This window comes from Electrophorus electricus, chromosome 25 (assembly GCF_041902795.1).
Source record: "Electrophorus electricus isolate QZ-2024a chromosome 25, ASM4190279v1, whole genome shotgun sequence".
NCBI lineage: Eukaryota > Metazoa > Chordata > Actinopteri > Gymnotiformes > Gymnotidae > Electrophorus > Electrophorus electricus.
Window position 1 is genome coordinate 10,953,836 of NC_137521.1, and position 24,307 is coordinate 10,978,142.

At 47.2% G+C, this 24,307-nt stretch overlaps 2 protein-coding genes and 1 long non-coding RNA gene across 11 annotated transcripts in view; 2 read left to right on the forward strand and 1 right to left on the reverse strand.

The window, feature by feature from the left end:
• dab2ipa (DAB2 interacting protein a) overlaps positions 1-18,021 on the forward strand; it is a 70,542-nt gene extending 52,521 nt beyond the window's left edge. For 6 of the 8 annotated variants that reach the window (XM_035521837.2, XM_035521839.2, XM_035521836.2 and 3 more), the window contains 10 exons: positions 1,650-1,794; positions 2,526-2,670; positions 3,730-3,966; positions 4,047-4,248; positions 4,861-5,039; positions 6,400-7,330; positions 9,398-9,550; positions 13,778-13,980; positions 14,423-14,510; positions 16,942-18,021. In XM_035521837.2, the coding sequence (XP_035377730.2) occupies positions 1,650-1,794; positions 2,526-2,670; positions 3,730-3,966; positions 4,047-4,248; positions 4,861-5,039; positions 6,400-7,330; positions 9,398-9,550; positions 13,778-13,980; positions 14,423-14,510; positions 16,942-17,109 (2,451 nt within the window). In that variant the 3' untranslated portion in view covers positions 17,110-18,021. The remainder of the gene's footprint in view (positions 1-1,649; positions 1,795-2,525; positions 2,671-3,729; positions 3,967-4,046; positions 4,249-4,860; positions 5,040-6,399; positions 7,331-9,397; positions 9,551-13,777; positions 13,981-14,422; positions 14,511-16,941) is intronic. The other 2 variants (XM_081707833.1, XM_081707834.1) reach the window with 2 other exon arrangements.
• A 1,414-nt stretch (positions 18,022-19,435) lies between these two features.
• endog (endonuclease G) lies at positions 19,436-22,627 on the reverse strand. Of its 2 annotated transcripts, none has more exons than XM_027009979.3 (3): positions 22,091-22,627; positions 21,863-21,972; positions 19,436-20,867 (listed from the first exon to the last, which is right to left on the reverse strand). In XM_027009979.3, the coding sequence occupies exons 1-3, from the start codon at positions 22,625-22,627 to the stop codon at positions 20,588-20,590; spliced, it is 927 nt and encodes a 308-aa protein (XP_026865780.2). In that variant the 3' UTR covers positions 19,436-20,587. The 2 variants fall into 2 exon arrangements, with proteins under 2 accessions (XP_026865780.2, XP_026865779.2); XM_027009978.3 differs by having other exon boundaries at positions 19,436-20,912.
• LOC113577369 (uncharacterized) lies at positions 22,600-24,115 on the forward strand. The gene is made up of 2 exons (XR_003410621.3): positions 22,600-22,732; positions 23,697-24,115. It is a non-coding gene; the product is annotated as an uncharacterized LOC113577369 (long non-coding RNA).
• Positions 24,116-24,307: the final 192 nt, after the last annotated feature.

Below are 24,307 nucleotides of genomic sequence, written 5' to 3' on the forward strand. Positions count from 1 at the left end.
AAGAGATCAAGTTTTGCTTTCAGCCTGTATTAGAGTTCTGGGATATTATGTTTAAATCTCCTTTTCCTTCCCCTCAGAAAAGCCAATTTAAGCGAGTATGATATAGATGATCTTGTGACGAAATACAGAGTGACCTCTTTTAAAACGGCAGGCGTGTGCTGGAGATGTTTCATTAGCAGATACCTTGTCCATCCCGTATTGCTCGGGCCCTGTTCGCTGTCCTGCGCTGGTCGGACTGTCCTGAAGCCTGCCTCCCTCTTTCAGCCCTTCTTGCTGCTCCGCGTGGACCGGACCGTGGCGTGCGGGTCGGACCGCAGAGCGCGGATCAAACCTTGTGACAGGGCGTGCGAGATGCAGCGTGTGGCATGTTTACTTGCCGAGGCGCTCCGCGCCGCAGATGAGAGGCGCCACTGAGCTGGAACTGATTACACGCCCCCCACCCCCACCCTGGGGCCAAGCCAGCACAGGAGGAAGAGAGGGAGAAAACAAGACAGAGAATGAGGGAGAGGCGGCAGGGAGAAGGGGATGAGAGAGAGAGAGAGAGAGAGAGAGAGAGAGCGAGCGAGCGACTGATCAGACAACAAGGCCTTCCATTAGTCTCCAATCAATACACCATCACCGGGAGTGACTCATGCCTCCAGCTGTCCCTATGCCCAGCTCAGAACGGCTGTTAGACCTGCTGTGAGTCTGATACTCGGCTCTACGGCACGCCTGCCTGCTCCAGGCGCTCACAAGCGCACTGCGCCTTCCTAGTTTAAGCTACTGCGGGCTAATAATGACACCACCATATAGGAAGCAAGTAGGACCTGGTGTTGTTGCCATTGTTCACAGAGCATGAATTATTATTACTAATAATTATAATAGTTGTCGTTGTTGGTGGTGTTATTATTTTTAGCGTTATTGTTATTTTGCCTGTTTTTACACAATATAATGCTGTAGCATTTAATAACAAAGGACTGAGATAACAAAGGAAGGTGATTGAAGTCAGACAATGGGCAGCTCTTGAGTATTAGCAACCAGTTTGCCCCCCAACACACACACACACACGCACACACACACACACACACACACACACACATACACACACACACATACATACTTTCACACACTATAAACACCCACTACTGACAAAATAGCAATGTTTCTGGGGTGGTGTTTTAAGTATGTCTGTACGATTTGATGCTAACCTGTATGAAGTTCCCCATTTTACCACAGTGACTTTACAAATCCGAAACACCTCCAGTGACCCGGAACACGCAGGCTTGACCGGCATGCCTCAGCCTGTCAGTCATTCTGCAGGGTTCTTACAGGCTTACGAAGCCCTACAACAGACCTCCCCTGTCTGATCTCATAAAATTAACATATAGCTTAAGGTCCAAGACACATTAATAATTTTAGCAACTATAAGGCGGGGCCACATAGTGCCCCTTGAAGGAATATGAGGTTTTAAACAGTAGCGGAGCATGTTGTCGCGTTTTCATAAGCTAACAGAAGCCCTCTCACTCAGCCTAAGCTAATTCGGGCATCTACCGTTTGTTAGGAAGTTCAGCATTAAATGTTGCACCTTCCAAGTTACACCACAGTTAAGTGTCTGTTTTGTGTTTGGAAGAGCGATTACGCAAACAGACCTTTTGTTGATTCCCGTACAGGACTTCCTGACGGACCTGATGATGTCCGAGGTGGATCGCTGTGGGGACAACGAGCATCTCCTCTTTCGGGAGAACACACTGGCGACCAAAGCCATCGAGGAGTATCTCAAACTGGTGGGCCAGAAGTACCTCCAGGATGCCTTGGGTGAGTAGCGCCTGCAGCACCCACGAAAGGGCCCCGGCACACCCGAGTGCCGGGATGGCTCCTCCTTCCATTCAGCCTCTGGGATTAAAGAAATCTCTAATGGAAGCATGTACGAGAGTGATTTGTTGAGAGTGTTCCTCGCGATTTTCAAACCAGAGTAACGTCGTTGTGCCTCTCCAGTGAAGCAGTTGTGCAGTCCAGAGTATATACGCATCAATAATTCATTTGGTTTTGTGTTGCGTTCTTTTTTTTTCTTTTCTTCTTCTGTAAGTGCCCATGTTCAAAGCTTTATTTAATTATTAAAGAGATCAGTCATTCCTTGAAGGCTGACTAGCCTTGCTAGCATCACAGCGGCAGTCTGGTGAGAGAGAACAGATCTTAGCATCCAGGCCCGGGCTGTGTGTCTCACTGGAACCCTTTTCATCTTCTCTCTTCATAGACACATTTCTTCACACACCAAAAGAATATGATCACAATTCCCCACTCATTCAAAACCCACTGTGTAAAAAAGCAGGCCTTATAAAGAATAAAAAAGCAAACTTTATAAAGCATTCTTTATTATGTTGGGTATTGTACACATTATTATGTTGGATATTATATACGATATTATGCTGGGTAATATATAGTGTCCTGGAAAATGCAAGACTGCTTGCCCAGGACCTTGAATTTCCGCCCAGTAGGTCAGTACCTGCGGTATGAGATGCAGGTGTTTGTGTGTATGTTCCTCCCAGGTGAGTTCATCAAAGCCCTGTATGAGTCAGATGAGAACTGTGAAGTGGATCCATCCAGGTGCTCCTCCAGCGACCTGGCAGAGCACCAGGGCAACCTGAAGATGTGCTGTGAGCTGGCCTTCTGCAAGATCATCAACTCCTACTGGTAAAGGGCCCGCTTACCGCTTACTGCAGCCTGTCTGCTGGACCATGCACACCACCCCCCACACCCCTATATAGATACACACATATGCTACACATAGATACATGCATTACTCTCACACAGGCACACACTACACGTACAGACACCAAACAATAGCTGGCAGCAGAGGACATGAGGAAAGCAGAGTACCGCTCAGCCCTCGCGGACAGGGTACCGGGAGGCCATCGTTTGTTTAACTGCAATGAGACGCGTCAGCATCTGTGTGATTGCTGGCTGAGTGGCTGAGCTGGCTCTGTCCCCCTACTCCGAGTTAGCACCAGTGTCATCTGTCACCTGCGCGTTCCATGTCCACACAGCCGTGTCCAGCTGGGCAGGAGGTCCACGTGGCTCGGTCTGTGGCTGGACCTGGTTGGAGAGAGAGAGGGAGAGTCGTATGCAGCGGGAGAGTACAACTTTCCAGAGAAGATTTGTTTGTCTCATTGGATTTGTGTGTGTGTGTGTGTGTGTGTGTGTTTTGTGAGTACAAGCTATTTGCCATGCTTACTTAGCAGTCCTGGCAGTACCCCCATGACAGGCTCAAAGTCTAAAAAGACAAAAAGTGGAGTGAGAACTCTTCATCCCTGCTGCTCGGGGAGCGGCTGTTGCCCCAGTCCTCAAACACCACACGCGCCACACACACCGCACGTGCGCGGCTCAGGACGTCCCTCTGCTGCCCTTCCATTCTGTCGAGGAATTCACTTTCTCCTGCCAGTGAGGGGGATGTCTAGTTTCCACTTCTAGGTCCTAACAGGTCGCTGCCTTCCATCTTCAGGATAAACTTTCTTTTTTTAAATAACTTCTTTTTTTTTTAAAAAAGCACAAAACAGAAGTCTGTTCAGATGCCTCAGTCTATTACCAAACCACTGCTGACAGTGGGCGGTAGTAAGTGTTTAGGGGGTGTTCAGTACTACCTTTGATGCCTTTGACAAAATTAATGGAAAGCCACTTGCCAATCCAGCGGCTGGCTGCACTCTTTCGTACATCGTGTCTGCGCTCACGTGTGCCGTGCTCCCTGTCCCGCAGCGTGTTCCCACGTGAGCTGAAGGAGGTCTTCGCCTCCTGGCGGCAGGAGTGCGGCAGCCGCGGCCGGCCCGACATCAGCGAGCGTCTGATCAGCGCCTCACTGTTCCTGCGCTTCCTGTGCCCCGCCATCATGTCACCGTCTCTCTTCCAGCTCATGCAGGAGTACCCGGACGACCGCACGGCGCGCACGCTCACGCTCATCGCCAAGGTCACACAGAACCTCGCCAACTTCACCAAGTGAGTGGGGGGGAGCAGCCGGGGATGTGGGGCGTAAAGGCCGCGGCGTTCTGAGCCCCTGTTGACCCTGTCGCGTGTAGGTTTGGCAGTAAGGAGGAGTACATGTCCTTCATGAACCAGTTCCTGGAGCACGAGTGGACCAACATGCAGCGCTTCCTGCTGGAGATCTCCAACCCGGAGACCATCTCCAACACGGCCGGCTTCGAGGGCTACATCGACCTGGGCCGCGAGCTTTCCACGCTCCACTCCTTACTGTCCGAAGCCGTGGCTCAGCTTGACCAGGTGGGGGCAGGGGGCTTGCGTGGGTGTGGGTAGATATAGGTGGGTGGTTGTGCGATTAAAAAAAAAGAAATAAGTAAACAAGGTTGGTTGTGTCCAATTTATATAAAAAAAGTAGAGTTTAAATCCTGTAGTGCACTACTTAGTCTGCCCTGCAGATCGACTTGACCCAGAGCAAGAGGCAGCCTGTGCCCATAGTTTCTCAGCTGTCTGTTCAGTTTTGTCTTTCATGAAGGTATTGACTCCTTCTCTTTGGTGTAGATCACTTGGGTTAAACCACAGAGAAGGCCTTTATCACGACACACACTGCTTAATCAGACACAGTCAGGACAGAAATTTAGATTTTAGCCTCTGTAAGCCATCGAACGCGTCTCACATAAAGTAAGCTTTATTAAAATACATCTTAATCTGTCTGGGTTTGCTTCAGGTATACGCTTTAACACACAATTTCATGGGGGGGAAAAAGTCCACCATGTATGTGTGACTGAATGCTGAACACATTAGCATTAGTGTTTGCGTCCCATGTCCTGGTGGACTGGTCTCGCACTGCTGCAGTCTGTGGTAGCAGGACACTGCCGCGACCACTTACGCCCCCCTCCCCCCAACCGTGTCCAGAGCGCAGCCGCCAAGCTGGGGCCCCTGGTGCGCATCCTGCGGGACGTGAGCCTGGCCCTGAACAATCCTGGCGGGGCGTCCATGTCGTCGCCCACTGAGCGCGTGGCCTCGCCCGTTCTGCCCAGCTGTAGCACCTCCACGGGCCTCCAGAAGCTTGTCATGGACACCGAGCTCACGGGGTAAGGCGAGAACCGTCGTTCCGCGCAAGCCAAACGGGCTAACGCCGGTCCTGCCGTCCAGCACAAACCCACAGGGTAATGCGAGACACTGGTTTGGAATGATGTTCAAGCTAAATTGCTTATTGCACGTGTTATTATCTTAACACTCTTAGGGAAAAGGGGGTTTTAGGTGGTAATAGTCTGTATTTACGTTGGGAGCTTGAGATTTCCTGGGAATGCACTGCTCAGCAAGTCTCTTTCTAGGCCATTAAATTGACTTACTTTTTAACTGGTAGCTACGCATCTGGGCCACATGATTAAAATACTGACCAAGAGGAGGAAGTCGACCTTCACAATTACATTTTATTGGCCATTATTTTAACCCCATTAAAACTGTGATTCACACATTCACAGTTGTTACAGTTAAGCGTACAATACAACACCATGTGTATATACAGCTTAGTAAATACACAACTGGCTTGATCATAGAAATGAAGGATCCCTCGTGAACTAATTGGTTTGAGTGTGCGGGGTTTGATTTGAGTGTGGTTTGAGCACACAGGTTATGTAAAGCAAGATTGAGTGTGCACCATGGAGTGTGAAATGAAGGAAACCTGAAGTGTTTTTTTTTTTTAAGCTCTTTTGCGCACCGCATTATGGAAATTAATCTGTGCACTCAGAGAGCAGTGGTGGGGAAGAATTACAACTTTTATTATTTAATTATAACTTTATGAGACTACAAAGGATCTCTCTTATCATGGCAGCCCCCGAGCAGTGTTCTACAGGAACTGTAGGGCTTCATTATTGAGTGCGATAACTTGCTGTTTGGAGAGTGGCCGATATTGCCCCCGCGCCCTGCGAAAGACTGATTACTCCGCACAATCTGCAGTCGGCACGCCTCCATAACTCTGCTGGTGGAGACGGTGGGAGAAGCTGAAATGGGAGATAGTCATAACACCTCCATGTTGTGCCAAGAAAACCCCGGGTGGAGTAGAGGGGTCATTTGCATACAGGGCAGGTGGCAGGGCTCGCCCGGCGAATTGGCCACTGAGCTCAGAGATAGCCTAAAGATGCCATGACACGTTTCACGCCGCACAGACTCTGCCGCTGCTCCGTACCCAAACGCTGAGAGTTTGTTTATGGTGATGTAATGCACTTGCAGTGATATTCGGTTTTAGCAACACGGGAAGCAGATGCTAGGTGAAGAACAGTCCCTCGGTTTGCTTTAGTGTCGTCTGTGGTATAAAGGTTTTCCTTTCACCATCTGCTTGTGTTTGCTAATTCATGCGTTCAGGCAGGTAAGTGGTGGTGTTTGCATCAGACGGTGTGTCATGTCCTGGTTTTTGGGTTTGCGCCTTCTGTCTGCATCCTGGATCTGCAGGCTCGTGGATTTCACCAGGTTGCCCTCTCCCACCCCTGAGAACAAGGACCTGTTTTTTGTGACGAGAAACTCCATGATCCAGCCCTCACCGGCACGCAGCTCCAGTTACTCGGAGGCTAACGAGCCGGACGTGCAGATCCCCAACGGCAGCAAGAGCCTGTCCATGGTGGACTTGCAGGACACCCGTGGCCTGGAGGGGGGCCCGAGCACCTCATCCAGCGACCCCGCCCCTGACGGTCAGGGGGCCGGCGCGTGGAACGGCCGCACGCTCAAAGGGTCGGCGCTCGCGGGGCCCGCCCCGAGGAAGACGGGCCAGACGCCCGCCACACCGAGCACAGAGAATGCCCCGGGCCGGCTTCAGCTCCTAGCACCTCTCTCCTTCCAGAACCCCGTGTACCAGATGGCAGCAGGCTTGGCCATGTCTCCTCGTACCCCCACCACGACCCCCACCCCCACCCCCGCCCCCGCCCCCGCCCCGGCCACTGACTCGGGCTCCGAGTGTCACAGTTCGGTCAGCTCACAGGGCAATGTAGAGGACGCGGCAACCGCGGGGCCCAAGCACCTGTCCACTGCCCAGGGTGGAGGAGCAGGAGCAAGCAGCGGTGGGAGCAGCGGCGACGAGCTCACCCGGCGCTCGGGGGAGTTTGCGCGCCGGCAACTGTCACTCACCGAGCCCCAGCAGCAGTCTAACGTTCCCAGGCAGAACAGTGCTGGCCCCCAGCGGCGGATCGACCAGCCGCCGCCTGCCGTCACCAGAGGGCGCACTCCTCCCAGCATGCTCAATGCCGCCCCCTACCCGCGACCCTCCAGCGGGGGCATGATGTCCTCGTCATCGCCTGACTGGCCCAGCAGTGGCGCCCGGCTGAGACAGCAGTCCTCCTCGTCCAAAGGAGACAGTCCTGAGACGAAACCACGCACGCTGCACAAACAGGTGACCGCACCCTTCCCCCGATGTCACACCCGAGAGCATCACGTTCCAGTGCTAGAACCCACACCGTAAGCTCGGACTATTTGCAAAACTGCGCAAAGACTTTTTTTCTTTAATTTATTGCTTTAAGGTTTAGACATATTGGTTAAATATGGATAGTTTGCTAAATCATAACTTGCTAGATGGTGTTACCACTCATGTCGGCTCTTTGTGCCAGTTTGAGAAGGTGTACTCAACATTACAGTGCTTCAGACTTGTGTAAGGTTCAGCTATGGAGCACTTTGGTGCTTCATCAAGAATTAAATACCAGCCGAGCTAATTATATCCCAAGATCTGTCACCTCAGGAAGGGTTTTGCAAAAAATTAAAAAATAAAATTGCTGATTTAAATGGGAAAAGATAAAAATTGAAAAAGGAATTGATTCAAATAGAATAAATTACTTTAAGATCAAAAATAAACTAGGAGCTGAAAAATGTAAGGACTAGGAGTTGAAATTAAAAATGTAAAGTGTCGAGATAAAAGATGAAAAAGACAGAATACATTAAGGATTGAAAGGGGAAAAGTGCATTGTAGTGGTGAAAGTTACAAGTGCAGTGTGGCCTCGGCGCGTTTCTCCCACCTTCAGGAAGGCGGTTTCCGCCCTTCACAGTATAATGGCTGAAAGCTTCTGGTTCCAGATGCTGCTCGCTGCCCACTTGCCTTCTGATCCGACAGCCCTGTTGGGTTTGGGCTTTACAAATGTTTTTATAGAACATTATAGAAGTCATGTAGGGCTCTGGACTATTCCCGTCACGGCCGTGTTCAGTGGACTATTCCCCTCACGGCCGTGTTCGGTGGACTATTCCCGTCACGGCCATGTTCAGTGGACTATTCCCCTCACGGCCGTGTTCAGTGGACTATTCCCGTCACGGCCGTGTTCAGTGGACTATTCCCGTCACGGCCGTGTTCAGTGGACTATTCCCGTCACGGCCATGTTCAGTGGACTATTCCCGTCACGGCCGTGTTCAGTGGACTATTCCCCTCACGGCCATGTTCAGTGGACTATTCCCGTCACGGCCGTGTTCAGTGGACTATTCCCGTCACGGCCGTGTTCAGTGGACTATTCCCGTCACGGCCGTGTTCAGTGGACTATTCCCCTCACGGCCGTGTTCGGTGGACTATTCCCGTCACGGCCGTGTTCAGTGGACTATTCCCGTCACGGCCGTGTTCGGTGGACTATTCCCGTCACGGCCGTGTTCAGTGGACTATTCCCCTCACGGCCGTGTTCGGTGGACTATTCCCGTCACGGCCGTGTTCAGTGGACTATTCCCCTCACGGCCGTGTTCAGTGGACTATTCCCCTCACGGCCGTGTTCAGTGGACTATTCCCGTCACGGCCATGTTCAGTGGACTATTCCCGTCACGGCTGTGCTCGGTGGAGCTCTGTGCTCCAGCATAGACCCCGCCCACCACCCAGACACTCCAGCACAACCCCCGGCCTTGTGATTAAATGACTGTCCAAACCGTTCGTCTCGGCACCAACGAAATGAATCATCTTTAAAAATGTATCAGTCATTTCCCAGCTGGCTCAGAGGGCTCTCGTCACCTTGAGAAGTTTTTAAGGTGACATCCGATATCTCAGCCTGCTACACGTGGACCAGTGTCCGCATGGACGTGCCAGAGAGCTGCGCCAAGTAGTTAAAGAAAGCAAACAAGCAAAATGTTAATCACACAAGTAGTGCAGTGGTAGTGCAGTGAGGCGGATAAGTTCTGCAGGGTTCGTGCTTGGCCTCACTGTAGCTTGAGAGAACAGTCCAAAATATAACCCTATCCAGCTTATTCCTAGTGGAGACTCGTAAACGATCAAAGTGTAGTGCCGCGTCATTTGAATGCCCTTTGTAACCCACACCCCAAAAAAATTGAAAAAAGATTGAAAATGCCTGGTATTTTCTTGTTTCCCTCCAAATATTTTACTGTTTACGTTTACTGTTTACTGTTTACTCATCAAATTATGATACTCTTGTCCTCTGCCAGCTAGCTGACGTGTGTGTGTGTGTGTGGGGGGGGGGGGGGGTGTATGGGATTCAACCAGGCCCCATCCCCAGTGAATCCCGTTGCCCTGGACCGCACCGCTGCCTGGTTGCTAAATATGAATGTGCAGTATCTGGAGCAGGAGGGAAGTGACCCAGATTCCAAACACAGGGAGGACCTCCCAGCCAAGGAGGAGCTCACGCAGGCCGAGAAGGTAAAACTTCAGCACGCTCGTGGAGGTGAAACACCACAGTGCCATCAGGGGAGCAAACAGCAGTGTGCCGTAAACCGCAGCGGTGCTAGCTCATATGCAGTCCCTTCCTGTCAGCGGTGCTAGCTCATATGCAGTCCCTTCCTGTCAGCGGTGCTAGCTAATATGCAGTCCCTTCCTGTCAGCGGTGCTAGCTAATATGCAGTCCCTTCCTGTCAGCTGTGCTAGATCATATGCAGTCACTTCCTGTCAGCGGTGCTAGCTCATATGCAGTCACTTCCTGTCAGCTGTGCTAGATCATATGCAGTCACTTCCTGTCAGCTGTGCTAGATCATATGCAGTCACTTCCTGTCAGCTGTGCTAGATCATATGCAGTCACTTCCTGTCAGTGGTGCTAGCTCATATGCAGTCACTTCCTGTCAGCTGTGCTAGATCATATGCAGTCACTTCCTGTTCCTGTGCCAAACAGCTGTGAGCAGACCATGTAGTCAGTGCTGGAGACAAGGGGGCGTGGCCTCATGCCACCTTCACCACTCGTTTAAGACGACTAATCTTTGGCCAGCCGCCATGTCAGCTGGACGTGCACGATACATTGTCCCGTCATGTCCCGTCACACTTGCGACACTGAACTCGCTAAATCTTACAGGATGCAAAGTCAGTCTTGCCACGGAACTCTGTGTGTCAGTGTGTGATGTGAGCAAAAGACATCACACAAGGCAGTGCTGATGTCAGCTAGAGCGGATTTGTGTTCACTACACCAGCGGGTTTCTGAATGTTTATTTTATTGTCAGAAATAGCACAAAGGCTTCAGAGCCCTGGCATTAGCCGGTTTACCGGTAGGGAGTTTAGGACTTGAAGACAGACAGACCTCGTTTAGAGGAGGAACGCAAAGAACGGGAGGACCAGCAGAGATGGAGCAGACCGGAATTTTGATTCCCCCACTGTGCCTCTTCAGTCAGAGTGAAACGTGCAGCGAACACAAGACAAATGGAAACGCTGAGAAGAGCGAGATTTGGCAGATCCCAAATCAGGGAGGATACATTTACATTTACATTTACGGCATTTAGCAGACGCTCTTATCCAGAGCGACTTACAAAAGTGCTTTGTCATTTACTCATAGAATATATCCTAGTACAGTATAGTAGGTTAGAATCAAACATACCAATGAACTAGAATACTGTAGAATGCAGGGATGAATGCTGATACCTAGAAGTGCAAAATACATAAGGTCTATCTTAAACAATGAAATGCTATAAACAATAAGTGCTAGAGTTTGTTAAAAAACGGTGCCCTACAATAAGTACTAAATTAGTCAGTCAATAAGGGAGCAGTGTCAGTTGTCCTTTAAATATTCTGCAAATAGATGGGTCTTCAGTCTGCGTTTGAAGACTGCAAGGGACTCTGCTGTCTGGACAGCAAGCGAGACTTCATTCCACCATCTTGGAGCCAGGACAGAAAATAGGATAGAACGGTCCAGGGTTAGTGAGCCAACACGGAGAGGTCCAGGATACAAAAATCAGGGAAAAATAGAAACATACAACACAGAACACGGGCTAGAACAGAGAACATGACAAAGGTCAGAACAATAAACACAGGCAAAAAGAGTAGAAAACGACATAGGCTAAGAAAAGCACAAGGCAGGCTATGGCAAACAGAGGTTTGGACTAACAATGACAGCAAGGAGACACAGCAAACACAGGGTTAACATACACTAACAAGGAGACACAGCAAACACAGGGTTTATATACACTAACAAAGAGACATAGCAAACATAGGGTTTATATACACTAACAAGGAGACACAGCAAACACAGGGTTTATATACACTAACAAGGAGACACAGCAAACACAGGGTTTATATACACTAACTAGGAGACACAGCAAACACAGGGTTTATATACACTAACAATGAGATACAGCAAACACAGGGTTTATATACACTAACTAGGAGACACAGCAAACACAGGGTTTATATACACTAACAATGAGATACAGCAAACACAGGGTTTATATACACTAACTAGGAGACACAGCAAACACAGGGTTTATATACACTAACAATGAGATACAGCAAACACAGGGTTTATATACACTAACAATGAGATACAGCAAACACAGGGTTTATATACACTAACTAGGAGAAACAGCAAACACAGGGTTTATATACACTAACAATGAGATACAGCAAACACAGGGTTTATATACACTAATTAGGAGAAACAGCAAACACAGGGTTTATATACAGTAACAATGAGATACAGCAAACACAGGGTTTATATACACTAGCAGGGAGAAATAATAACAGGTGTAACTAATGAAAGGCAGAGAAACTCAAACAAGGGGTGGAACAAATGGAACCAAGAAGCGAAGAAGAACAAAGACACCAGACAGGGCTAGCACAGAGACAGGACACCAGGAGGAGCCAACCGTGACATTGGGGAGGAGAGAGAGAGAGAGAGAGAGAGAGAGAGAGAGAGAGAGAGAGCGAGAGAGAGAGAGAGAGAGAGAGAGAGAGAGAGAGAGAGAGAGAGAGAGAGAGAGAGAGAGAGAGACGGATGAAAACTAAGTGGGTCTGCTAAGAACAGGGCTGTTCCAGACGGCTGGAGGCCCAGGGACTCCGGCCCATTCACATTTACGGCATTTAGCAGACGCGCTTATCCAGTGCTTTGTCATTTACTCATAGAATACATCCTAGTACGGTACAGTAGGTTACAATTAAACATACCAATTATCTAGATTACTGTAGAATACAGGGATCAGTGCTGATGCCTAGAAGTACAAAATATATAATCTTCATTGTCTATCTTAGACAATGATAAGTAATAAACAACAAGTGCTAGAGTTTGCTAGACAACATCAGTGTAATAAACAAAACCCTACAATAAGTACTAATTTAATCACTCAATATGGGAGCAGTGCCAGTTGTCCTTTAAATATTCCACAAATAGATGGGTCTTCAGTCTGCATTTGAAGACTGCAAGGGACTCTGCTGTCCAGACAGCAAGTGGGAATTCATTCCACCATCTTGGAGCAGGACAGAAAATAGTCTCCATGCTTGTCGTCCATAAGACCTGAAGCAAGGTATTTCAAGCCGAGCCGTAATTGAGGTTTGAAGTACTCGAGATACGGATCGGGCTTGACCGTTGACCTCATGTATGGAGTGGCTGGTCCATTTTTGGCTTTGTAGGCAAGCATCAAGGTTTTAAATCTGATGCATGCAGCTACTGGAAGACAATGAAGGGAGCGCAGCAGTGGAGTGACGTGTGAACTTCAGAAGATTGAAGGCCAGTCGTGCTGCTGCATTCTGGACAAGTTGTATAGGTTTGATGGCTCTTAGAGGAAGACCAGCAAGTAGCGAGTTGCAGTAGTCTAGCTTTGAGATCACAAGAGACTGCACAAGCACCTGGGTAGCTCCCTGTGAGAGAAAGGGCCGAATCCTTCGTATGTTACAAAGGAGAAATCTGCAAAACCGGGTTAGATTAGAAACATGAGTTGAGAACGACAACTGGTTGTCCAAAGTTATGCCCAGGCTACAGGCAGCTTCAGATAGTGATACCAGGGAGTTCTCAAAGGAAACAGTGAGGTCATGGTAAAGGTTGGGAGTACCTGGGAAGAACAGAATCTCAGTTTTACTGGGGCTTCTGTACATCAGCCCAGAGACTCATGTGAGCTGAGGCCCAGTATGGCCCACCCTGGTCCCCCAGACCTTCCTCACCACGTAGTATGTGACGTGGGCCACCTCAACTATGTGCATGTCCTCAACCTCAGAGGCGACAGCAGACATTCAGACTGACACAGACATGTACTTTTACTCTAAAACCACGTGGCATTTCAGTTTACGCTTTCAGTTTTTGCTGTCTTTCCTCTGTTAATACAGAGTTTCCTGTCTCTAGCAGAGCCAAGATTAGTGTGCGCTCTGCCATGCCACCTCCAGGGTTGCGAGAGTCTAAGTTGGGGTTTTCACAGGTAGCTTTTTCCAAATGGGACTGTTTACAGTCTCGCTCTATTAAAGTGAATGACCTTGAGGCCAGATGACTTTGGGAACTTTCAGAAATGGGGCTCTGTCCCTGATGTCCTCTGTTACCGTGGTTTCGTCCTGTCCCACATCTTGGCCTGATTCAGGAGTTTTATGTCCACAGACTTATGGTTCCCCTACGTGTGCACTACTCACTCACTTCCTCCTTTTGTCTCTCTATCTCTCTCTCCCTCTCCCGTTCCCCCCTTCCCACAGTATCAGCAGGAGATAACTGTGCTGCAGGAGCGTCTGCGTCTGTCCCTGAAGCGTCTGGAGGAGTACGAGACGCGCCTGCAGGGTCAGGATGATCACATGCACAAAATGCTCCTGGAGTACCAGGCGCGCCTGGAGGACACAGAGGAGCGTCTGCGCCGGCAGCAGGAGGACAAGGAACTACAGATGAAGAGCATCATCACCAGGTGAAGGTCGACACCCCCCAGCCGTTACCCCCACACACACACACACACACACACACGCAACAAGCCCCTCCCCTGCCCACCATTAGCCCCACGGCCACACACCTCCACCTCCTCCGCTCAGACAGACAGGCGAAGAGCAGAACGCCCCACAGCAAGTAAAGTCTTTCCTACTTCCTGTTCAAAAGGTCCACGCGTCCACAGAGACTCTACCCAGCATCTTAGACCAAATCAAATTATTCAGGATCAGATTATTGTGGTTAAATTCTGCAGTTTGCCTCAAGCTTCAGATCAGCGTGAGAGCTTTGGTTTTCTAGCCCAGCCTAATTAAAGCTTCTGGTATTAAAGTTTGATCAGTTAAGACTGTGTTACATGAATTTGCCTTGGCTTCCTCTCCCATCTGGGACAGCTGTTGAGTAAAGCGTTTCACTCCGGGCCGTTGCAGGTTAATGTCCGTGGAGGAGGAGCTGAAGAAGGACCATGCAGAAATGCAGTCCATCGTTGACTCCAAACAAAAGATCATTGAAGCTCAGGTGAACACCACGTAGCCGTCAGCCTTCAGCACATGACTTGGATGCATGGCGTGTCATTAAGTAGGCGCAGAAGCTCCGGTCACTGCAGGGTGGAGGGGGTACTCTTCTTTTGTTTGTTTGTTTTGCCTAAATGTGATATACATCTGTGTTTTTTTTGTTTTGTGTTTTTTTACTTCTAAGCAGTATGCACACACTAAGTGTTTCTTTTTTTCCAAATGAAATTTGAGCTATAGAGCTTAGATAATTAGGGGCTCCAAATATCTAATATTATTTTTTGTCACATCAGTTACTGTATATCAGACGTTGGCTAAACAAGTCAAACACACCTTGGTAAAAGATTCATTAACCCAAGAGTTAAAAACATTCCTGTTGGAGACAAGCATAGAACATCACTGCTATAAACACCACAGTATTAATCCCACCGTCACTGCCTGGCAGAGAACAGGTAATTACACATTTTCCCCATCTGATATACTTCCAATATGGAACAGTCCTGTCTTTAATCAGCAAAAAATGGTGTTTCATTTTTCCGCACAGAGCCAAAGAGAACTGTTTAATAATGTTTTTAATAATGGCTCACTCAATACCTTCGATACCCTTAAGGAAAAATACAGATGACAGAGAATCTATAAAGAAGACAGTTCACATCAAAACGTGTGCTATCTGCAGCCACCTGCCTTAAACAACAGAAAAAGAAATATCTTATCGCAAATATGCAAACTTATAGCATCTGTCACTTCCAGCTGAGCGGAGGACAGCAGACACTGAAGTTCAACAATCTGACATCAACTGACGAAACGTATGCAGTGATATTTTTTACGTGCAAAAATTCCTTCACAGAACACACTTGATGACTAATAAACTGCTCGTATGGGATTCAGTAACCGTAATGCCTGCCCACACTGCCCAAAGGATGATTATTTAACACACTTTCTGGTCCTGTCCTCACACTCTGGATTTCTGGCCGGTGGTCACAGGCGAGCTGAGATTCAAACACACTCAGAACCCATCACCGGCCACCTTAATTAATTAATATCAGTAATTCTCGCCAAAAAGAACATACTACTACTGGAAAAATAGAACAAAACATCTGGCTTAACCTTCTGACTGATCACGTGACTTTGGAAAAGCAGAACCGAGAAACACAAAAGCTTTAAAAACCTGTTCCCCCCCCCCTTATATCTTAAGAGCTGATTCCCTTCTTCTGTAATGTTCTAGCATGAATGTGCAGCACCACCCTAATGGCTACACCCTACACCCCACACCTGCATTTCATAGGTCTCTAGAACTCTGCCTTAATAGTCCAGTGAAATGTGAGCGGATATCGTGATGATAGTCCTCTAAAGGGAGGAGGGGGGGCCAATGGATAAGGAAACAAAAAATAAACACCATCTTATAAACTCACAGTGGAATGTGTATATTATGGGGGTGGCAGAAGAAGCTATTTTTAAATAAATGAATAAAAGTGGCCCTCGGTCAGAGATATCTAATCTGGCGATAGCTGGTCAGTATAAAACTCAGTTGTTATTTTTCCCCTTTAAAAACCCTTGAAATTCGTTAGTTATCTGGTCAGATCGTGCCACCAGCTCTGCCGTTCACGTTTCACTGTTGTCTCGCCATAACCGCTACTGAAACCTACCAACCCCTGCAGACAGTCCTCATGTTAAAAACACTTCACTTCCGCTTTGCACTGACATATATTTGTTGTGGGTATTCACATGACCATGTGGGGCAGTGGTAGCTCAGGGGTTAAGTTACTTCACTAGTAAACAAAAGGTTGCCCCACGGTACAAGCCCCACTAATGCCATTTGCCACTGTTCGGCCCCCGAGCAAGACCCTCAATTGCTCAAGTTGTACTTAGTCATAACTGTAAGTCGCTTTGGATAAAAGCGTCAGCTAAATGCCATAAATGTAATGTGTGGTCTTGGTAAACGCGTGTGCAGAACCTTTAAAGAAAGAAGCTTTTCTGCACCAGACATGGGTCACTTGCACACATGAATTGTGTAGAATCTAGCCAAAAATCAGAGGCCAGCATAAAAGCATGTACCGTGAACACAGCCTGAGGCTGCGTTTTATTGGCCACAAGAAATCGTTATTTTTGAGACAATAGCACCCCCAAGTGGTCAAAAGAAAATCACCATGGACGTGTTCCTTTACGATAGCCATATTCACACACTAAGATATTTAAACTGTAGTGGTAACTAATTACATTTGTGTGGATTTTTATTTGCTTGTCTCGTTGCGTACTTTGGCTCTGTTGTGATTATATTGCTCTGCTTTTTGTGAACTCATCATACAGTCATTAGGTTTTCAGTGCTTCTGGTTCTTTTCTGACAATTTCTGCTTATAATAACCACACGATAATTTAGTTTTCAGTACGGGTACCGGTGATGTGTTTCTAAGCCTTGCCAACAAATGTACCCCCCCCAGGAGAAGCGCATAGCGTCTCTGGACGCTGCCAACGCTCGCCTGATGAGTGCCCTGTCGCAGCTGAAGGAGCGCTACAGCATGCAGACGCGGAACGGCATCTCGCCCACCAATCCCAGCAAGCTGCAGATCACGGAGAACGGCGAGTTTCGCAGCAGCAGCAACTGCTAGTGGGGCCCTGACGACACCCCAAAGGGCTATGGGTAACGCCAACCGTGGAGAGCAATCGTGCGTTCCGGCTCCAGCGTCCTTCACGCCATTACAAACTCGCTCCTGAAGATGTCTGCGGTCGTTGAGAGTGAAACGTTAAATCATCGGATTTGGATTTCATAAGCACTCGGATGGACGAATTTGATTGGTTGTTAGTAGACTCGACGGTAAATTCAGTGAAGTACAAATAACCAGAAAACTGCGTCCCTGAGATTTTGATACTGCACTGACTGTTTTTTGTTTGTTTTTAAAGTACACATGATGTCGCTTGTATGCTTTGTTGCATTGTGTGTGATTTTAGACTCACAAGCTAAGCAAAGATGTCGAACTGAATGGGTCTCCCTGCAGATCCACTTCTTCTCACTCTCAGTCTGACCAGACCCAACCCAGCTCCATCCGGCGTTGCTAAACTGCGCATTTGCTTTTCATTTCACATTTAAAGGTTGTACTTAGCAGCATGACAGTAATACAAACCTATATTATTATTTGTCAAGGCACTTTTTATAAGTGTTTCTACGTGACAGATTTTCTGGTTGACCACGACCAAAAAAAAGAAAACTTGTTCCTTTATGATACATTTCATGTAAACATTGTTCTTTTCTTACGTAAAACCTTATTTGCATGTCTCACAGCAGGGCTATCGGTAACAACCTCTCCTGCGTACGGAACCGTTCACGGTAAGGAGAGATCTTTATGGTAAGGAGAATTCCACGCTGCGGTTTGTTTCATACCTTGTATGTGTGTACATACTAGTCTGCTTAGAGGTGGGTCGCCTCATTTATGTACATAGAACATTCGCTCTTTTTTTATTGTCTCTTGAGAGAGGAAGGGAAAAGTCTTATGTACAGTGTATATTTCTGCCCCTGCCCCCCCCCCCCCCCCCCCCCCTGTGTTCAATTCTGCCGTGCTGCATTAAACGTAAACTGTCAAGCCACACCTGTACGTTCAGGTACTGCTTCTAGGCATGACGGAGCTGACTGTCCACCTGCGACCTTGTACAGGTGTTCTTCGTCCACAGGCCACGTCTCAAACTGGTCCATGGCGTGGGTAGATCTTTCCAACGCCGCCTGCTCTTCTCGTGTAAAACGGAAGCAGGCGTCAGGAGCCTTTTAAAAATTTCTCCCGAAAAAACAAAACAAAAAAATCCGTAGCGCATCAGTGTCTATGCACTTTCTAGCAGTAGAATGCACTTCCTAACCAAAACCTGCACCTCTGACTGTCCACACTTAGACACGTTAGACAGTACAGGGGGGGGGGGCGTGGGGAACGGCGCCCTCTGGTGGAAGACAGCGCGATCCGTCTCTGCCAAGGGGTGGACGCTCTTCTCCCACGGTGCCCAGGAAATCTGTCGTAACGCATCTCCTGCCGCCTTTGGATTTACGCGGGTTTATATAGACGTTGGTTTTAAGACTGGTAGTTTGGGGCACTTTAAAAAAATTAATAAGTTGGCCGAGGGAGAAAATGTTTGCGAGTAAAAGCTCTACGTATTTGTTTTGGGTGAAATCTTTATATCTGGTAGGTTGATTCTCCATATCCGACAGGTGTTTCCAGCCTTCACGTTTTGATTTTTTTTTTCTTTGCCCAAATTGTAATTGTGAATGTTTTTATTTATGCTTTAAATTATGTCCAGATCATTTATTTATTTCCGTGTGTTTTGTCTGCCTGTCCCGCTCTTGAGAGTGCTTGTTGAAGCGTGAATGCTGTATATCCTGTAGTTGACGTTTCGGACGCACAGACAGGATCCTCAGAACTGCGGGACTCAGATTAACGCGCCAACGAGCGCTCTTAAAGGATTCCTTCCATTAAGCGTCCATGCAACATTGATCTATTAAACTCAATACTCAAATATTTTGTTTACAGAGAATATGAATTGTGTTATATATAATATATATAAACCATTGCACAAGAACGTCCTCTCTCCTACTTACCTGTTGTTGGCAATAGTACTACACAGCTCCGGTATTACACTGATACAATTCTGCCACCTTGTTTTGGACGCAGTGCTGCTGTGTTCAGATGCATTTGTTTTACTGCACAAAATCAGGCAATAGGGAATCTACTTCTCCCTCTCCAACTTTATGGCATGCAAAAAAACTAAAATGAAGAAAAGATAAATAAAAATTTAAAAAATAACTGTTTTTTCTAATATCCCCCAGATCCTTTTGTATGTATGTTTAAAAATGATTGCAGGTTTGCTTTATGTAAATACATCAATATAAAAAAAAACAATATATGGAGTAATTTGTGTTCAAGAGAATGTTATGTGCAATTAATGTACAAATACCACTAGAATTATTAAAGTTTTATTTAGCTATTTCAAGGTTCTGCCATTGTTATTTGTTACATTGCAACACTGCCCATAAAAAAATTATTATTTGTAGAAAATTATGAAACAAAACAGGGATCGGTCCTCATTACAAGTCCATTTAAGAACAGTGAAAACATCACTTGGTCGACCTTAAAATCTCAAGAGTTTGGAGACCGAAACGCCTTGAGTGCCACCTAGTGGTAAAGTTATGCAAGAACGGGCACCAATCCGTGAATAATAACATGCGTTGTTTTATGTAAAGTGATGGAGAAATGAAATTGTATGATGGTCTGGTTTTACTTTTCCTCATATGTTGATTATAGATAAATAAATAAAACTAGGCAAATTAATAAACCGACCAAATTCGTCCTATGTTTCTAGTTGCTGCGGGTTGTTAAATTAAGGTAGACTATATCTGGAAAGAGATGACAAGCTGACGTCTGTCAGCGTTACTACATTTGAGTCAACAAACATATCAAGCAGAAAAACATTTTTGCTGAACTGTAATGGTCAAGTATAAACAGGCTGTTACTGGTGGCAAATAAAGGTGTAAAAGGTGTTGGGACAGCGTAAATGTAAATCTTAAGGTTGCTAACAGGATGCTCTTTGTGTTATTTTATCCTTGTGCTTACTAGTTCTCTGCTTTGCTACACCTACTATAGGTTGTACTGTAAGTTGACCTAAATAAATGAGAAATCCCCAACACTAGTTCCATATAAACCGTACAAAGCCTTTTTGTAAACCTTTTTTTCTCTTTATTATAACAGTAGTATAGCACAATCGACAGATTTCGATTAAATATATTAATTACAGTGTAATTTTTCACAAAGGTTTTGCTCCCATTAGTACACCTTGACTATGTATCTTTCTCTCAAGCGACAACGCCTGACTTGGGCTGCGTACTGTGCTACTGACGTACGTGTCCGTTAGGAAAACTCGCGCAGTAAACCTTACACCCCTTAGTCGTCATTCAGTGTATGATTTTTCGTCGGCATTAAGTGCAATCATTTCAAAGTTTCAGACTAAAAGCAATCGCACAGGAACTGAAACGGTGTGCTGCCAGTAAATAACTAAAGCTTGACTTCCACGTCTCCCCCGCGAGCCCCGTGTCTGTTGTGTGCGGGCAGTTCGTCATGCATGGGCAGTAATGGCCTGCAGGCTGCTGGTGTTGTGCAGAATGTTGGGCACGAACAGCAGGCCCGACGCTCTCTCGATGCTCTCAATGGGAACGAGGAAGCGCTCCAGCGGGATCTTGTCATCCACCGGCGCATTGGGCATGACGTAGGGACGCAACTCCACCCCGCCGCGCTGCGTCTCCAGGATCACCACCTTGAAGAAGTGAGTCGGCACCGCCACGTGGCTCTTCCCGATAACCTGATACTTCACGTACATCTTCCCGTCAGGCTCCTGCCTGAGGAAAACCGAGCGTGGGATGAAGAACTGCGCGTTCGCACCTCTCGGGACCGAATTGGTGCACACAAAAGATAAATCTAAAAATGGATATTTTATATCTGTTTATTGCAGAACATGGGGCATATACGTCAAAGAGATAAGGAAAATTAAGGTTGAGAAAACTGTGACGGCTAAACCCTAAATGGGCCCAAAATGAGTCAAGCAAAACCCAGCTGGACCCAGTCAGAAGAGTCCCGTGGCCTGTCTGTTTGCATGCGTCTTCCAGCGTGGAGACAAGTCACCCGAGGTGTACTGTTACTCTGCTACTCTTCAGGCATTCTTGTGAGATTATAGAACAAGCAGGCCACCTTCTCCAACAGTGATGGACATAATGGTTAAAGGCGTACTGCCTATTTCAAATGTGCCATTACACAACCCTTTTCAAACCTCCGCTCCTGGAGCTAACAATGAGAAAGTTAATGAATGAAAGTTAGCAAGCTCCAGTCGACGTCACCTCGTTTGCATAATGCGATAATTGTTAACAATTTTACTGTTTCAGCATGAACGTATTCTCTGGAGGGGAAACGTGTGCTAGGCGTTGGTGTAAAAAGGTTTCAGCTGTTAATGGTGAAATACAGCAGAGACTCAGCTCTGGAATTATTCCTGCCTTTCTTCTCCTGAAGTCGCCTATTTCAGTGTTAAGAATGCGAGTTTTTTTTGTTTTGTTTTTTGTATCCCGTAAAATATACAGCATGCATCGGCTTTCAAAATACATATTTGCTAGCATTAGACCAAGGATGTAATTTCGAGATTGGAAAAAAAAAGTTATAACGTGTTATAAAATGTTATATTGCACGAGGACATGCTACTTTGCCATGTTTTGTTTTAAACGTTTTCTGAGTCAAACCAACACTTCTCTGTAGACACCAATCGAAACCTCACATCTGAAAGCGTGCGTGTGCGTGCACCTCTGCCTGTGCGAGGCCGACGACACCGGCAGCAGGTGCCGCTCACCTGGGCAGATAGAGGGGTCCCGAGCACACGAACACGTTCTCGTAGTGCTTGGTGAGGGCGCGACAGTGCTTCTCTAGATTGTTCCACGCATTCTGGTTTAGGTGTGGATTCTGCACAAAAAGGACCAGACCGCAGTTCAGCCAACAGATGCAGAGGAGACATGCCCCAAATGGACCGTGACGTTCACACACAAGCGTGCCGAGCTGCAGGCGGGCGTCTGCCCCTCACCTGCGGCGCCACGTTACTCAGGTAGAAGGTGTCGTCCATAGCCTTCTGGCTCCATTTGTGATTGGCCGCGGCGGCCAGGTGGCCCCTGTCGAAGCCACTCCCCCTGTAATCGGCGTTCCTGGCCCGGTGGTACGCGTGCACCGAGTCGTCCTCTCGGAACGCGCACGCCCCTCGCTCCGACGCGCCGCGCACGGTCTCCGCGTTCAGCCGCTCGATCACCCACGCGGCGGTCCTGTTTCTGGGGTCGTAGGACATGACGTAGCCCTCCCGCGACGTTACATGGGGAAGCGAGGGGAGCCCGTATTTCGCCGCCGCCGCGGACCTGCTCGGCGTTGACGGACCCCGTGGGTACGGCGCGAGCTCCGACGCCGCGTGCACGCTCGGCACTGGAATGATCGGCACGCGGTGCAGGAGCCCGCCCGGGATTGGGGGTGACCCGCGCGCGTCGGACGCTGCTGCCAGCGCAACGCCGATCCCGGCGCCGACCGTCAGGGACACGCTCGAGATGAGCCACCGTGAGCTAAACGCGCGGCGCATGCTTCAGCTTTGCGGCCCGTGGCTCGTGTAAGGATGGTCGAGTGGCTTAAAAATGTCTCCGAGTTTACAAAGCCAATGTCCGCGTTACTCGGGCCTTTGTCGCAGGTTTGTGACGTTAGCACCCGTCTTAAAGCGACAGTGCCATCAACGCTTGTACAGGATACGAAATGTCATCTTGCAAACCAAATCATTCCTTTAGATTTATACCAAATGAATAAATAAATAAAAATTGCTGAATTGATTTAATCTGCCACAGGTTTAGATTTGCATGGATTTTCTCCAAAATTCATTACAATACAGGAATAAATTAACTTTACTTAACTAAAATAAATGCAAACATCTAACGTTATTAGTGCAGTGTGGACTACTAATTAGCTAGCGCCAAGTAGCCTATTACACTGTAATTAAACTTCAGTACAGCTGTGCTGTTAGTCTCTATGTAAGAATGTCCTCTTCCATTCCTGTGCTTAGTGGAAAGCTATCTTGATTTCTGTTTGATTTATGCATACATACATGCATATTTTATTACTGACTACCAACTAGGCGAGACAAATGGCCTCACCTGGGATTAGCAATGCTTATTGAAAACATGTTCTCTCTCTCACACACACACACACACACACACACACACACATATATGCAGGTGGTTTGGTGCATTCTACTAGATCAGCAGGTCTGGCTCTGTATCTGGGATTCTAGAGATTTGTTCTACCTTGCTTTTCATTTTAAAGCAAAATCAGTGATCTTCCATTAATCAAGAGCTCAAATGCAGGTTTAAGGTGTGTCTGGGATCACAGGTCAGAACACAGGTGTTAAAATAGTCATGTTTAGGAAAAAAAAAAAAAAAAAACTTTTAGTAGCAATTAATAGATTTCCAAATGTATTTACTTAATGGACAGAAATTTTTCGCCATTTAACAGTTAATACATGATAATAACCGAAATGTTTAGGTAGCTTTCCAATGATTGACAGATACCAGTTTGGACCTGGTGCTGTAAACAACAGCAGTGCTGGAGTATGGCGTAAAGAATGAGCGTTCACCACTTTGTGTGTGCTTTCTGATTGTCAGATTTTATTCTTTGGATTGCTGACAGTACAGTGTCAGTCAGCTGGTTTCTCCTGTCACGATCAGGACAGCCCAGAAGCAAAGCCTGTAGAGGTGTGAAACAGGACAGGTTCCCACGGCACGCAAGCAACTGCACATATGCCACTGCTATAGAGCAGAAGAACAGCTCGACTCTGCAGATGCGTCACTCACGCGCAGTGAGCTTTCACAGTCCAATTTATGACTGGCTACTGTAAAGTCACATTGACTGGGATGAACACTGTGTCACGTGTCCTGTTTATAATGCCGTGTTGATAACATGACTATTGCACTACGACCCTTTCAATCAAGCATCTGGTTCATTTCTTATGTCAGGGCCCATCTTCTAAATGACTCTTATTCTGTTAATTTACTAATATGAATAAAGAAGTCAGAAAGCTTAATTCCCTGGTAATGTGCTTTGGTTATATTTTATTTTTTGTAGGTTTTATTTATTTTAATACAACGCTTCTTGCATCATTGAATCACTGATAGCTGGATTGAATAAAGTTTTTGAGCAGTTAGACAGGACCGTGCTGACATGCCCTCTGCATGCTGGCTTCTGGCTGGCAGAAGGCATTAAAGCTCCATACTGT